Genomic DNA, 17,754 nt, shown 5'->3' on the forward strand with positions numbered 1-17,754 from the left:
CAGTATTAAGTTTGGAAACCAGATCACCATCATAGGCCTGATCACTGCGAATAATAGAGAGGAGATAGAAGCCCTCACATCATGCTGTCATAACAGCCTCAAGCTCAATCTCAAGACCACGGAGATGATATCAGAGGAGGATACAGAGAAAACGCAGCCATTTCATTGTCCACCAGAAACCTGTGGTGAGAGTTGACAGCTCCAAGCAGCACTGGAATGCCCTGCAGGGAGTCATTAATGCGGCCCAGCACACCACCAGGTCTGAACTGCCATCCAGTACTACTACACCCAGAGGAGCACAAGAAAAGCTGGAAAAATCAAGGACCTCAAACACACCAGCAACACACTTTTTGCAATATTACCGTTAGGGAAATGCTACGGAAGCATCAGATCCAGAACCAGCATTATAAGAGACAGGTTTTACCCACAGGCCATTAGACATAGGAAGACTATGAACACATGCACAAAACACACAGACACACATACACATACACACACACACTAGTCTGCAAACTTTACTTAAACAAACAAGAAACAAATATCTCAAAACATCTTTTTTTTTCAACTAACTGATGTGGCCATAGCACTTTGTCCATGTCATGAAATATGCCATCTCTCACAAGACAGGAAGAGTCTTCAAGAATGATGAGTCCATCCATAATTTTTGTGACAGGCTTCCTACATGGTTTGAAGCAAGACTTTACTGACATAGGTCTGGAAATTGTGAGCCTTTCGAGCTCAATAATAAACACATAGTAGAATTATCACCTTTTTGATTGTTTCAGCTTAAAATATGATCAATTATAGCCTTGTAAAATTCATGGCAGGGCTGCTGTGAATGTCTAAGTGGTCACTTCATCATTCGTCATTTGGTTGAAATTTAAATCATAGATTTTAACCCGAGGAATATCAATAACTAAATCCAAAGCCGTCAAAAACAAAGTAAAGCAAATACAATCAAGCATAAAGCATAAGCAAGTATGATAAAAAAAGACAATTATCACCTGTGTTTTTATTTTTTAATCTTTGGTTCCCAGAATAAAAACTAACTCCATGGGAAATTCAATTCCTCATCATATGTAGCTCTGTACTGTAAATCAACTGAACTGGATATTTTTTTAACATTTTAAATATCCTATATGCTAGACATATACAAGATAATGCATTTAAACATTTTGCCAAATGATACATTATTTCATAATAGAATTATAGATCTTTATACTCATCGTTTTCATCGTTTTATTTTTACATGGGCCTGGTACAATTATAACACATGTAATGTGACTCATTTAAGTTTGAAGAGGTAAAAACATACATTATTTCCCTCAGATATGTAGTACTCTGTAAAAGTTCCATTCCAAACATTTTAGGTTCCCACTTTAGTGCATTTACATAAAAATTGATATTGCAGATCAAATTCCATTGACTTTGACATTTATGCATTTACAGTTGTTTTTTTTTAATCTTAGATCAGTTTGTGAAGCTGTTTTTTGGAAAGTGTTAATACAGTCTTTATTTCATATTAATTAAACAGTAGAAGTTGGTGAGCATTGCTCTAATTTGATGCTAATGTATTTGATGTTTTTCTTTCCATTTTATGTGTTCTTTAAACTGTTGTTATGCTATGACTAGTCTGAGTCATAGCGTTTGCTCCTCTATGGATGACTCGAAAAATCCTGCTCAATCACACAGCTCTACTCAGTTTATTTCACACACTATGTGTTGCCATTACTGCTGTTCGTAATGTTAAATGCATCACACTCTGCAAAAAAAGACCTGTCAGAAATTTGAAGCATCATTTGCTTTCAACCTCAGGGAAAGGTTTAAACTACTAATCATGTTACATAATGGACATTATTTGTGTGACAATGTGACAATATAAGGTTTAAGAACGTTAGAACACAAGTCTCAATAGAGAGAAACATGATATAAAATGACGTATTGTTCTTTCTTTTCTCTTCACCACAGTCTTAAACGAGCCACCACGTTTCCAGAACTATTTTTTCTCGTCCTACCTTCTCATCTATGAAGATACGCCCATCGGTGAGTCTTTGTGAAATGTTAGCAGGCTGCATTGTACAAAGCAGAGTAAAGCTGTACAGTTGTTTTTTGGATGTATTTGTCAACTTTTTTGCTGTACTGAACTGGCCTGTCATCCGGATGCCTTGGTTTTAAATTGAAAAAGAGAAAACAAGAAAAGAAAAATGTCAAAAAAGACTGACAGTGATAGCAGGATGAGTGCATGTGTATCTGTGTGTTTTGTCTTCATCCGTTCAACGAGAAAAGAACTCAGCAGCATGATCATCTTATAAAATATACAGCATGCATATAAAAAATATGGGATGTTTGGCATATTTCATACCCTGTGTTGCTATTTAGATCTTTGTCTATACAGTATGTTGTATCCCTCCGCTGTTGGGGGCAGTTGGGGGTGAAGGCATGAATATCAGTGATGTTCCAATTCCTTCTGGATCTGTTTTTCCACCTATTTATATATTTTTATTTATTTAGTACATTTTTGTTGGTTGCAGTGATTGACAAGGCAATTTGAAGATGTCTGGCTTTTCATCAGCTTTGTGGGTGTCACTAGCTTAGAATTTAAATTCTTTGTACTGGATTGATTTATTTTTTGGAAGTTTTTTTATTGTATTTTATTTTTTTGTGACATGACCTTTACTCTCTGCCAGCCTGTTAACAATCCTAGTCTGAGTCATAGCATTTGATCTTTATCTCCATACTGTTAGTTATTTAATGTGAATGGTTAAAAATCACAGCCAAAGGATAATTTATGTCTTTCTAATTAACTCCTTCAGCCAATTCAAAAACACTACAAGGTCTTCAGCATCATCTCGTTCACCATTATCTAGTTGCATGTTTTGTACTACAACCAAGATTGGTTGCTCACAGTAGCCCACCGATCCTACAGTAAATCCTCGTTATGACCCCAAACACTATTACTCTCTTAGTTGCCTGGTTTGGCATCTTTGTCCAGCTGTAAGTGATTTCTGGCAGAAAGCCATCTCTTTGTTCAGTCAGCTGCCGTCCTAACCAGTGAAGGGCATGGATGTGTTGGTGGGTGGTGTTGCTAATTTCCCCTTACCACTCTGTCCAGGTCGCCCTCTGGCCATGAATCATAGTGTCCTATCTTTGGACATTTTGGCTCTGTTCCAGCAATCCCTCCCACTGGTCCAGGGAGCTGTCACTCATCTCCCTGCTCTGGCCTGCGATGGAATCTTCAGTGGTGTGATTACGAGGGCGTGCTGAGTGATTTGACAGTGTCAATTTGTCAAAATTATTGTTTATTAGCTCAGCAGATGTCCTCGTCTAGGAGGCCCTCCAATTCATTCACGTGAACACACAAACACAAACATGACACTGAGTCAAATGTTTGTGTGTGTTTGTGTTATGTGAGTAGAGGATGTGACATAGAAAAGATCTTCTTTCTATACTAATGCCATGTGTTTTTTTTACCCGCAAACTTACTTATCATCCAGCGCTTTTGATTTGAGTAAAGGGGAGACTAAAAGTACATATTTTCTCATCTCAAGGTTCAGTGCAACGATTGTGCAAAGAATAAAGAATTGTTAAATGAAGCTTTTAGGGCTGAGTGGAGGCGGTTTTAATCATATTGAAAACTTCAAGCCTTTCTCTGTACTTCATTAGACCTTTTTTTTACCCCGATAACAGGTCCGAAACTGCATAACTTGGGCACAGTGATCAGGTTTCCCCAGCCACTATCATTGGTTGCAAAGAAGTTGTCGATATCAGTCTCAGTGATGATGTAACACCATAATGCTTATGTGAGAAGGTGTTGAAAAGGTGTTAGGTGACACCATCAGCTAGTTTGTGGTCTAACTAAGGGACTACCATACAAGAAAGATGAGCAAAGCGACTTTGTTTACTTAGGTCTGCTTGCATGCACACACTGTCACAACTAACTGACCTGTCCTCCTATGAAATACGACATAGCAGGTCATTACTACCAGCTGCCAAAAATGATCAACATATACAGATAACCGCTTGCCAACGTCTAGCATCTGTACGTAGGTTGTCATGTAGTTATTAGAGTTTCCCTTGTTCGTAGTGTTATGTTTCAGGTTGGGGGTGGTGGACGGTAGACGTTGGTTCCTAAACCAGAGGGAGAGAATGGAAGTCACAACATCATGTAACATGACCAACTTGCGAGCACTCTTTGCACCTTATAATACATAATTCAGTATGTGTTGTTTTTTACTCCAGAATTCATTGGGAAATATTGTACTTTTTCCTCCATTAAATTTATTTAACAAGTGTATTTAATAGGTACTATTCAGAGAAGGTTCAGACATAAGGTTCAGCTTTACTGTATGATTTTCTGCCTTCAAACAGCACCACTTGGAAAGAACACCAGCAGCAAGTTGCTGCCCCAGACGTTTAAAGCCATATGTGCGAATGCCCCATCAGGGTTAAATTAACTTTTCGTGCCTAACCGTAGGCACTGTCGAAAACAGTATCCACCATATGTTGTGTGACTCAAAAAAGGCTGCAATTTTACCAGCACCTGCCTCCCTATATGGCAGCACTATTTCAAAAAAGGTTCAGTGAATTGTTTGAAGGGGTAGGGACAAATGACCTCTGTGGGTGTGAAAGTTGGAGGACTTGTTGGACCCGGTCTTGGCAGCAGATCAGTGACTTCAGCTCATATTCTCTGAGCCAGCCTGAGCTCGGTATGACAAGCAGAAGAATCTGATTTTTCTGTAAGAGGGAATACATTCAAAAACAGCTAGGATATTTGATATGAAACTACACCAACTCCTCTCTCTTTTTTGAGCAGCAAGGGGTTTAATTCAGGAACTGGCAGAAGGTGTTTGAAAGGTGCACCATAGATGTGGGCTGTAGAAGAATGTGTAACACAATGGGAGAAGGCCCTAGCTCACAGGTCAAACACATACTGTCGCACATACTCTAAGCCCACAATATTTTTTACTGTCTTTCATCTGAGCAAACACATCAAATTTAGTTTTACACATGAGTAGGACTAAACACTGGAAGAACCTTCAGCACCCACTGTTTTACTTATTATGTTTTGTGTGTGATTAGGCTGAAATTGTGGTTTGTGGTACATTGCAGTGATACAGTGCATAATTGACTTATTTAAATGTTACCTTAACTACACTGTTCCTTAACTACACCGCTGTTGTTGTTGTAAATATACATGTGTGTAATTCATTTCATATGTTTTTGATACTTTCAGGCAGATTGTTCACTGTTAGACGGGGCAGCTAAACAGTGAAGCCGATGTTTAAATGCAGTGGCAGATAACACTGTGTGTTGTGTCAGGAAATGGGATGTGTAATTAGACTGAGAGAACACTTTGATTAAACGCTCTCATCTCCTAATCCACTTTGCCCTGATTCGGCAGATTAAGCTCTCTACTGAGTAATTAACTTGTGGAAAGAACACATTTGTATAAAATAAGAAACTTCCACACTCTATTGGGATGGCTTGTGCATGTCTTGTAGTTTATGCCAGTTGAGCATACGGCTTTACTTTCTGATTAAAGTTGGGCTTAGGCTAACATTATTACAACACATCTTCATTTGTTTGGGATACATTATTGCATACTTTGCAATTTAATTACTTTTACTAAGGAAATAAGAAGCCTCAAGGAGTAGAGAGTTCAACAGGAGAGAAGATTCTGAAAATATTCATTTCATTTCATGAATGGACTGGATGGAAGATCTCTGTTTAAACAACTATTCATCATTGTCAGGCATTTTTATCCATTCATTTGCCATTTAACAAAAGATTTTGAAAATTTCAAAGGAGAAAGACAGTAAAATGAGAAAATTTTTCAATTATGGATCGCATTTTGCAAATTGAAGATCCAAAGCAGCATTCCTACTAATTTTAGTATAAGCAGTCAATATACCAGCTCTTATTGTTTTTACCACTTTATTTTAGTGTGATTTTATTTTGTTTCTTGTTCATTTTGGCCTAATTTTTCCTTAATTCAGACTCTGTGCTCTTTCCGCTCTGGTCTGTATTCCTCACTCTCACTCACACTCACACTCACTCACTCACTCACTCACTCACTCACTCACTCACTCTGACACACACACACACACACACACACACACACACACACACACACACACACACACACACACACACACACACACACTTGCAACTGACTTCCATCTTATTGATTACGTTGCCTCTCACACACACCTGTTTGCAGTTAGTTTTTCACATTCACTCAGTCTCTGCCTGTTTGTTTATTGCGCTCTTGCAAGGTGTTTTAGCCATTTTTCTATCCATGTTTTTAGTGTTACTTTTTCTGGCGTTTCCCTCTATATGAATGTTATATGTAGTTTTTTCAAACTGTTCTTTTTTTGTTTTGGATTGTTTGTTTTCATGGACTGACTCCTTAGATTTTTGATGTTGCTCTGACTCTTCTCTTGCTTGAGAATCAACCTGCAAAGTAAACCTTATCTTGTAAGTTTTTTTAAACTGTTATTCCATTAAACCTGCTTGGCCAGCATGGACCTAAGGTAAACAGATTTTCAGTGGGACTATACTAAGTAAATTTTCCTTTTGAAGTGTCTAGGGACTTTGTCCCAAAACACCACACACCTGAGAGGAAATTGGCATCCTTGACATTGTAGAATGAACACACCTCTAATACGTGAATTTTGCAGGGTAGCAGTGTTTGTGGATGATAGGGCTGTCTGATTTGGTCAAAAAGTTGTATTGCTATTGTAGACATTCTTGCAGTTGTGATACAATAGGGACATGGGACATACGTCCCTATAACAGGATCAACTTTATTGTATATTTGTGTGATATCTAATTATTAGACATTTTTTTATTTTAGTTTTATTTATTTTTACAATTTTGGAATCAAACTGAGGAATCAGTAAGAATCAAACCTATAACGAGAACAGGAATTGCAATTAGAATGATAAAATTCAAATGATTTCCAACCCTACCTATCACCTTCTCTGTGAAACATGGCGGTGACTTTATGGCTTAGGCATGTCTGGCTGCTGCTGCAAGACCTGGCTCAGTTATCTTCATTGATGTAAGTACTAATGGTATAGTTTTTAAAAGCCAAAAAAAAAGAATCTCTACTCTAAACAAATTGGCCGTGACTTTCCTATACTGAAGATAAAATGGTGAAAATGTCCAGGTGGTGTTTAAATAACACTGATGTAATTTCTATATGTTAGAACCTAAATTTAAAAACACACCTTTAATTAAAGCCTGACAATGTTAACTCTAAAATGTAACCACACATTTATTTATTTATTTTTACAAATCTTATATTTTGAAATAGAGGCAAACTGATAAATGATGGGGCTTTGTCTCATATATTATGGAGAGCACTGATTTAAAGTTGTGTTTTTCACCAACTTTGAAATGTAGCTCCATGTGCAGAGCTTTTAACCCAGCCACTTTCTCATGTTTTGGCCCCAAAGAATCTCAAAATGTAGCGCTTAAAATCACTTTTGCACTTTTTTACTCTACTTTCCTTTTTCCTCACACTCCTGCTCCTTCGCATTCATCTACTGCCACAGTAAATACCCTGCACTTTTAATTAGCTTCATGGCATTCCTAATTCAATAATAATTAGGGAGTAGGAAGTAGCCCCAAGGAATGACATATTAAACGTGTTGAGAAGGTCTGTGTACTCTCTCACCAGCCAATTCCACATTGTCGGCTGCCTAGCACCCTCTACATTAACTATGGCTTGTCAACCCTGTCTCCTGCGGACATCGTCTCTAGCAGCTGTTGGATTCACAATATTGACTATTTCTTCACTCATAAAAAGAATTGTTACTAGGTGTGCTTGATTAGTGGTGTTCTGTGTGATATTATTTTTATTTTTATTTTTTTCTCAACCCCAGGGGCTGACATGAAGTGTCTCTGGGCAAGACACTGAACCCCTAACAGCCCATTCCCATCCCCAGCTGTGCAGTGCCATTCCAAGCCCGGTAGAAATTGGCAAGGGTTGCGTCAGGAAGGGACAATCAACATGCGGAATATTATCCGCTGTAGCGACACTGAACTCACGAGATAAGCTGAAAAGACAAAATGTAAAATAAATATATTTACCTACTACTAAGGTTCAATGATCACATTCTAAAAATTCCATTCCAGGACTTCCTTATGTCATACTGGTCAATTTTCTGGCTTAGTGCCATTGTAAATTGTCCTCCTTTTCCAGTAGTTTTCCTCCTCCAGACCCATTTCACTAGTACATTGTAAAACACACTGTTGATAGGGACATCTTGCAAAAACAATCATAGCAATCAGTTTATCAGTAAACCTGATTTTATTTTTGATTGTGTTGTCTGATTATAGCAAGTAAACACTTTAAAATAATAAAATAATAATAATAATAAAATAAAGTTGCTTATCAAAAATGTATTTTGCTTTATGAAAGTAATTTTTAGGGAGTTATTTTCAATATAAAAAATGGTCACTTACAATGAGAATTGGTTTGTCATCCAAAGCAAACACTAACAAAAATCGAGAAAGGGTCTTTATCTAAGCATTTTTAGATGTATAAACATAAGAAAACCATATTGGGAAGAGAGGCAAATTGTATTGTATATGCTTTCAAGACTTCAGTCTACGGACTAAAATATGAAATGTCTTTGAAAGTAACACATTGGCAGATTTTTTTAAAGAACACTTTAACGCATCCAGGAATGCCTTGGCTGAATTTTGCCTCTTGTATTTTTCCCTATGTGTGAGCTTGAGTTACCTGATACGCTCCGTGCATGTGTCTTTGTTATAAATCCTATCTATCAACTACAGCAATGAAGTATTCATGCATGTTGAGATTTGAACCACCTGATCTCAGCAGGAGATTAGTCCAAACATGTCTGGAAGGTATCCTTAATGACTGGGGTTTTGCTCTCGACGCGACAAGACCTCACCTATGGGATACACTTGATCTTCTCACATACTGTGACAGCTCTCAGCTGTCTTTAAGCTGTTGCATTGACTCCCACAACAACTCCCCAATAATGCCATCAGACTGCTATCCATAAGGGACCTCTGTTTTGGTTTAGTCAATCATCCCTTATCTCTCCCCTGTGGTGCCTCGCTTCCCCCATCCTCCCCCAGGAAATAATGGGGTCCATGGTTCAGCAATGTCTGCAAACACGCAATCCATCATGGCACAGTGCTGCATTATATTGTCTGCATCTACCCAGCACGTGATGTGTTAGCATTATTATGTCCCATGCAAACACTGGCAACAATCTGGCATGCTGTTGCCGCATATCTTCTGTGTGTTCACTAATGGGAAGCATCTCACACATAAACATACTTCATTTTAATTTCATTACGTTTCCCTAATTTTGCTGTAAATTAATTATGCATATTTCCAAAGCAGCTTCTAAACAGGTCAGTCAGTAACTGCAAATCATATTTTGACACAATGCACATGCATCACAGTATACTGTATATGCATTAGGTCAATCATATGTTTAGGTGGTAGTAGGTAGGTAGTAACCATAGCTGTCAAATAAACATAAACGTAACTGTAGTGTAAAGTATCAAAAATTGCAACTGTACACTCCTTGACTACAGGTATTCATTTTTTTTCTACTTGTGGTTATTCAAATCACAAAATGTTCTAAACTTTAAACTGCATTTAAAGCAATCACTCAACACTGCTTGGATGGCTTCTGTACTTTCAGCGCTGAAAGGTAACTGCTATAACACAGTTGAAATTGGTATGGGTCAGACAAATGGACACATAAGTAGTGCTTACATGCCTGTGGTGCGTCATTTCTAATGTGAGCTACAGGTAAGACTAGAAACAGCAGGGCACACACCATGATCTTCAATTTTCACATCTAGCTGACCCATACGGTACATTTACTGTATAAAGCAGCAGTTACAGTATATCTTTGGTTTCATCTGCACAGTCCAACATCTTGTGTGATTACTGTGTTTCAGATATGTTTTTTCAGACACTTGACACACAATAGTGATCTTTCCATCTCGTTTTGAAAGACATACTGGTTCTTTTTCCTTTGTAATAATCAGAGTGTCAATACAGAAACAGAGACAAAGTTGGAGAAGAATGTTGATAAGCTGCAGGTCTTCAGGTTGTAAAAGTTAATTGATATTGTCTGTGGGAATGTGGTGCGGCACCAGGTTGAGCAGTGCTGCCAAGGAAACGACAACTGAGCTGTCAAGCATCACTGTGATGGTGTTAGTGGTCTGATTACCTGACCAACAGAAGTTGGATTCTCACACACTGTCTGTGTCTGCCAGCATTGGCAAAACACTTAACCTCACTGGAAATGTCCCTGTTTATTAAGCGTGTGTGCGTGTGTTTTTGTGTGTGAGAGAGAGAGAGAGACAGAGATGGAGAGATCAGACATACAAAATAAGTACAGTAACATTAAAGCCCCTTTCACACATGACCTGGAATTCTGTGAGAACACAAAAATCCTTGTGAGATGCTCCTGACATTATCTGGACTTTATCCTGCATAACACGGTCAAGTGATATTTTTTCTTTTTTTAATGCACGGCTCTGATATGCTGCAAACAAAACACTGTATCCCACAGCCTACCGTGTCTATCATGCGCCTGTGCAAACTGTCCACACACTAAAATCAAGCAGAGTTTCTCCCATATGGATTCATCAGACTTTGGCAATCTCTCTCTGTGTGTCATATGTGTGAAGTGCAACTCTTTTTGTGACATTGCCCCAGAAGTCCTAAGTGAAAAAGGCTTAAGAGTTCTTGGTTGCCTTTTACTGTCCCAACTCACTACACTCCTTACACTGACTCTTTGCTATTTTTTCCCTTTTTTCTGACTTTTTGCAAATACAAGTGAAGTCTCAAGTCATGTTCGATGTTGTTATGAGTGTTCTCTCACTTGCTGCTATCCAAACTGCTTAGAACACTGCATGTTAGGAAATCAAAGCACGCACTGCATTATCATCACTCCTTCATTTACTAACATACAGTATCGGTATAGATTAGTTGTTTGAAGGTAATAACTTTATTTAATAAAATAATCAGATATGTGGAAAAGTTCTGAATTGCTAACCTATGTAAAAATCTTTCACAAACGTATTTTAAAATATATAGAATAAAAAGTACTCAATGTAGAAAAATATCTTTGTCTGCAAGACACATTGCATCATTAGATTATTATTGAGCTATAATGCAAAATAGAGAATTTTACTGTTGTAGTTGGTTGTGGTGGAGGTCCCTAACTGTAACTAATAACTATTTTCATTTTGGATCAATCGTTTGATTGTTTTCTCCATTATTCAAATGATAAGGTTGTAGAAATTCTGAAAAAAAGTGAGAAATGCAGTCATTTATTAAAATACATGCTAGTTTACTGTAGGTAACAGCGTGACTTATCCTGTCGGCACCTTTAGCTCACATACACTCACTTCTGTCAGCCCCCAAGTTGGGAAAGTTTGTGTTCAGAAAGATCAATGTTTATTTCATTGGGGATTAAAATTTTATAAATGGGACTCATACTTTGATCTGCATTGTTGAAGATGAACAAACATACAGTATTTGATGCATTCCTCCTTTGGCAGTTGTTTTGCCTCTGCAAACTGGAAATCTATCTTCGAAGACAACCTTTGGTTTGTATTTCGTTTGTTCAAAGTAATATTAGGCTGCTGATTTTAAGTTGTTTTTCTGGGGGTAGAGATTAGGGAGTTCAGCCTTGCTTCTTTGCCAGTTAGTCTTTTGCATGTGTGCAAGCACCTCCAGTCTGAATGGCATGGACAGGTGAGATGTGTCCGTCGTCTTTATCCCTTTAGACTCGAGTGCCCATCTCTTGCTGTTTAGAGGTGACTGTGTCCCAGTCAAGTCAATTTAGACCCTGGTTGCTCCAGTGGAAACCCATGTGAAGGAACTAACTTCCAAAAAAAAGTCTTATTTGTGAAAAGAGGCCTTTGTTTTTATAATTGCTTCAGGCTGAAACCCAGTTTAATTCCAGCAGTCCTAGCAAGTCAGATAATTAACAGGGTGAGCCCTCAACCTAAGTAGTATGCATTGTGCATGTGTATGTTTCTGTGGGGTTGTTTGTTTTCTAACCTAATGTGAAGCCAACAGGCTGATATTTAAAATCACAGCATTTTATGTAAAAAGTAGTATGACCATTTTTTATTGCTGTTTCTAATTTTCTCATATTTAATTTGTTGGGTCACATTTATGTGTGTGTGTGTGTTTGTTTGTTTGTTTGTTCACAAATGTATGTGTCTATGTATGTGTTACTCCTTTCTCTAATACTGAGAGATGCATTGCTCACTGGCAGATCAGCTTCTTGCAGCTGCTTATCTGGCCCAGGTGGGTCACGGCTGATACCTGCCCGAGCTACACAGAGCAGCTAACCTGGAAATTGATGTTTCACATCAGCGACCACCTCTCTGCTCCACTGCAGGGAAGTTGTAAGAGTGGGGGGAGAATGCATACACATGTGTCTGTCTGTCTATGCAAGCGTGTGTGTTTGTGCACATGCATCTGATTTTTTTATTTTATTTAAATGCCCCTTTGAAAATGTACACACATAAGGCATTTAGTTTAGTGACCTACTGTGAGTGTATAAATATTGTATATTGGAGATGGTGTAAGAAATTTGGAAAAAGAAAACAAAATATAATGGAAAACTCATTGTGGCTTGCGACTATAGGTCTCAAAGGCCATTTGGTCATTTTTAAACTAAATACCCTACTGGGCTATGCATAATGTTCTTAGAAATTACTCAGAAAATAACGTACTACTGCAAGAAAGAACCAGTGTTTATAGCACTTTAATCACCATATGTTGCGTAGCAATTGTCACTTCACATGCACCGCATTTTTTGATTTTTGTAAGACCAGTAGCCAGTTGATCTGAATATGTTGTTCTTTTTTGCATTAGCAACTGCTAACATGTACAGTAAGTAAGTAATGTAAGCAGTAATACTGTATGTTTCCACATTTTTGTAATTCTAAGATGCCACAAAATTTCATTAGCCTATTAACTGTGTGGTTGATGTGCTTGAGCAGCTTCTTTTAGATGTCTGCAATGTAACATCAGGTTCAAGACAGTGTGCATTCTGTAAAGAAGGTTACCTCATCCTTGGCTGACGTTTGTTCTCTAAAGTCAGCATCGTGGTGTCAAAGAGCATTATTTAACAAGTAGGGTGCTTGTGCCCTGTGTCCCTTATTTACCAGAAAGTCTTAACCTCAAATCTGCCTTCTTTTGTTTAGTGGTGTCTCACACCAGCTTATGTATTCAGTCTGACACTGGTTACACTCATTATGCAAGGTGATGTAACTGTAGCCTTTTTAGCACAGACCCATATGTTTGTCAGTTTTGCAGTTTGTTGTGTTATGTTATCCGTCAGACTTCTTTATCCGTGCTTGTTAGCTCTATGCACAGTCATAGGCCAAGAAATTGTGTGTGTGTGTGTGTTGCCTGTACAGTCATGTGTTTTTGCATGGTTTTTGCACACTAGTGGGATAGTGAGCCAGAGAGTGTACAGTATAATTTAATTACTCTCTCTTATCTCACAGCCAAGAAGGTGTTTGACATTTAACAGGCCCCCTTAGAAGCATGGATCATTTTTAAGGAATAAGGCAGGCCTGTCTGTTGTTTTGGCCTCCCTCTCTTTCTCCCTGCCTAGCCCACACTTTTGTTGTTTGCCCTTTTCTCTCTCCTATTTATTTCTCTGTGCTGTAGTTTGTTTCCACTAAGAAGGCCCACTTAGTAAAAAATCGCAGACATTTTTGCTGCTGCGTGTGAGATACAGCTCTAGCTGTTAATTGGCCATTGATTCCTGCATTCACACACACAAACTTACACACCCATTATACAAAGCTGTAAAAAGGTTTATTTTTGTTTATGTCTGTTCCAAACCTTGCAATTCTTAAGCGATAGTGGCAACCGTGTAGGGTGTCCTCCTGAGAAACTTCTGTTTGATAGGAGGACAGGGAGTTTGTATAGGACCTTGCAAAAGATGACAATATGGGGAGGGAAAAAAGAGGCCAAAACTGATCAACCAGAGTAGATGTTATTACCCATCTCTCCTCCTTAACTCTCTTGTTTTTTCTGCATTGCCCCATCACTGTCCCCCTCTCCAGAGTAGACCAAAGAGGTCAATTGCCAGTTTGCCAGTGCCAATGTCTTTGTCAGGAAACAATATTAATTTTGGCTAATTAAGACCTGAAGCTAATGAGTGCTACAGATAATGAGTCCATTTATAATCCATAAAACAAGTGTGGCGTGTCACAGGGTGAAAAAGCTGTAATGGCAGCCAGACATGAGATTTCAGCAGCAGTGTAGCAAACACCACACAAACACAAACACACACACACACACACACACACACACACACACACACACACACACACACACACACACACACACACACACACACACACTTTAACTTACTCACACTCTCCTTTTCTCTGACACACACACACTTTAGACTCTGGCATGTCTGCATTGCAGTCCTCTGCTGGGCAGGAGTAGCAAATGTTCAGCCAAGCCTTTCTAACACTGACCATCCCCCCCAGCCCCCAATGTATTTCCAGCTGTCCTCTCTCTCTCCATGGCTCTTTCACTCACCATGTGTGTTTTCTTGTCTTCCTGTTGTTGCCCGTATGTCTCATGGTCAACAGTGGATCCTTCCTTATAACAGCAGGAAGTCAAGTAGTAGCAATGTCAAAGCAAGCGATGTAGGTGGGTTCAGGAAAGGCAAAATAGAGAAAGCAAGTAAGAAAAAATGTCATGAGAAGAAGAGGTGCAGAGAATAAGACAAAAACTGAGACAAATGGGAAAGACAAAGAGAGACAAATGGGGTGGGGGGCATGGTATGAAAAATGGCAGGACAAAGAAGTGGGGAGTTGGTAGAAAATGTGGATCTGAAACATGAAGTGGTATGAGTGTATATTGGCAAAGGGGAAAATGAGAGTGAAGGGCAGCCTCACAGCAGATGGCCATAAGAGAGCAAGATAGAGATGCACCAGTGACTCGAAAGTCCATCTGGCCTTGCCCTAGTCTGGCCAGTCAGTTGGCTATACTGAGCTGAGCTGGACCTGACGCGGATCAGATATGCTAGTATGGACTCTGGTGCACAGTGCTATACTACACCTGTTACACCATATGGACTTGTGAGAAAACCCTTTACAGATATTTTCTGGTGGAGATCGCCTAGGCTGCACGCCACTACTTAATCATCTGTACAACTGGAACAGAAATGAGCAAAAGTCTGATGCTAGTCTACTTCCCCTTGTCATTGTCACATTGATCTATCGTGGACTATCGCTTGATGTTGTATATGGAGTTCCTGTGCTGGTGTGATGCCCCAATAGTGCAACAACAACACACCTTTTCCTGTCAATTCAAATAAATCAAAGCTGAATAAAAAAATAGCAGAAGGACCAGCTGAAGAACACCTAGAGCATAGATGGTATATGCTACTTACAAAGTAAATACATAAAGACTGAAATGAATCCACTATCATATTTGCACTGTTTTACTAGATAAACAACCGTGTCTTATCTTAGTTAAAGACGCACAAGTTTCCATCAATCAAACTAGAAAAAAGACGGCTTTTTTAAAAAAACTAGCCAAATAACAAAACCCCAAAGCAGAGATAAGAACTTTTGTGATTTAAAATGTTCTAAAAGTTATGTTGCCTACTATCTATCAGCACTGACAGTCCACCACTACATTGAGCATCTAGTGCTAAGGACCATTGATTGTTAAATATTTTGACAATGTGGTACGAGTTTAGGAAATGTTTAATGTGGCCATGTCAAATAGAATATATTCTCACAGTGCCCATTTAGCTTGTTTAACACAGCTGAAACTACTAACATGAATAATGAGTGCATTTAGTGTCCAGTACATGTTTAAGTAACAAGGTCCGTTGTTAAAATGTCAACCCTATGCTACTTTTGAATGCTTGTTGCTCTTTTAATAGGATTTTTAGATTGGCTTCAACATTCAGTGGCTGCTATTTAGAAAGTGAGCAACTCCATCAGAGAGGCCAAAGAAGAACTATTACTTTAATTACTGGTTTTGATACTTTGCATTCATATTATTTTTCTAAAGCAAACTTTGAAACTGTATTTCTTTTATAAATGGTCAATGGCTGCTTATGTAGCGCTTTTATCCAAAGCACTTTACAATGTTGCTTCTCATTCACTCATTCACGTGTCAAAGCACATATTCTAAAAGCTTGGTGACTCATACGTTATATTTTCTTGTTACCCCACCTGACACCTTTGAAGGTTACTTATTGAGATCGGATATAGCTGTTTTCTGTTAAGAAGATATGGTAAAATAAATAAATGCTAGCCAATAGACAATACCAAAATAGTTTAATGGAAAAATAATTTGAACGTACACTCACCATTAAATTGCCCTTGTGCCTTGCAGATACATCCCTGCATTTTTTTGAAGCTTTTTACTGTAAGTAAAGTAATGTTATACTTGTTAGTGTGGCATACTACTTTCCAAGTAGTATGCCACACTCTTCCTGCCAATGACGGCAAGGGCTGGAGGTCAACTCACAGTTGCTACAGACTCCTTCTTGATCCCAGTGCTTGCCATTTACCAACATCTACATCCACATCTGCAGGGCTGACTAAAACAACATGAGCCCTATATTTCAGTAACACATGGGCAAAATGATAAACATGTAAACGGGAGGGAAAAAAGAAAAGGTCAAAAGGGAGAGGCGGTTGTTTTAGTTTGAGTGTGTGTGTATGTGTGTGTGTGTGCGCGCGCGTGTGTATGTGTTTACAATAGAGGTGGCATGTTCCATTACCGGACCATGATTTAGACTCATTCTCCGGTAATAGACAGCCCTAGTGAGGTCAGCAGAGGGCCAGTGTAGGAGAGAGAAAGTGTGGAGGGGGTGCAAGAGAGAAGGAAATAACAGAATAAGAACAGGATTAAAAACTGAGGTGAGCAGCTAAAGTGAATGAAAAGAGCAAGGCACCAAAACAGAGGGAAAACGGAAGAACTGGGCAGGCGTTGCAAAGTGCCAGTGTTGATAGACATTTTGGCATGTTGGCAGGAGTGTTACGGTTTGGGGTCGATGCGTGTGTGTTTGGGGCAGACGTTTGCTTTGTGACAACGACAGGCCAGACTGGCTCAGCCATCACTCCAGAAGCCTCGGTAGCGCACATCCACCTGTCCACTCCTATCAGGGTTGTCCGTGTCCCTCTGTCTGGCCTCCACATGCAGAACGGGGTGAGACGAGACGATGACAAAAATGAAAGAGAGAGACTGGGAGGACAGCAAGACTGGAATGAGATGGAATAGAAAATAGCAAGAGCAAAGAGCTTTCCTGCGTGTTCAGAGGGTGAACAGAGCTGCGTGTGAATTTGCAGTGACAGGTCTGCCTCTCCTCACCAATGAGTTGGATGACTGTCCACTAATGTCCGTCACTGTCCTCCAACTTTTCCAATGTGATTGTTTAGTCACAGCCTTGTCACTCACTGTTTTCATCATATCACCAGTTGGGTGTATTAGAAGAACAATCCTTGGACGGACATCCAGTCATACGCCTAGTCCTCCCAAGTTCACTCTAAATGTTGCTGAATTGCTCTCATCGTTATGTATGTGTAAATATAGGGCAAAAGAATGATTCATGTTGGAGTCAACATCAAATGTAATACAAACATTTATTCTGTGAGTCCGTAATACCAATTTTATATGAATTATGTAATTTTGCCTTCAACACCTCAAGCATTTGTAAAGTTTTTGATGACTTA

At 38.9% G+C, this 17,754-nt stretch overlaps 1 protein-coding gene across 1 annotated transcript in view; it reads left to right on the forward strand.

Moving 5' to 3' along the window:
- The window catches only part of cdh23 (cadherin-related 23), a 144,681-nt gene that overhangs the window by 13,439 nt on the left and 113,488 nt on the right, over positions 1-17,754 (forward strand). Inside the window, exon 3 of the mRNA XM_067526185.1 lies at positions 1,969-2,043. Coding sequence (XP_067382286.1) covers positions 1,969-2,043 — 75 coding nt within the window. The remainder of the gene's footprint in view (positions 1-1,968; positions 2,044-17,754) is intronic.

This window comes from Channa argus, chromosome 1 (genome assembly GCF_033026475.1).
Source record: "Channa argus isolate prfri chromosome 1, Channa argus male v1.0, whole genome shotgun sequence".
NCBI classification, from domain to species: Eukaryota; Metazoa; Chordata; class Actinopteri; order Anabantiformes; family Channidae; genus Channa; species Channa argus.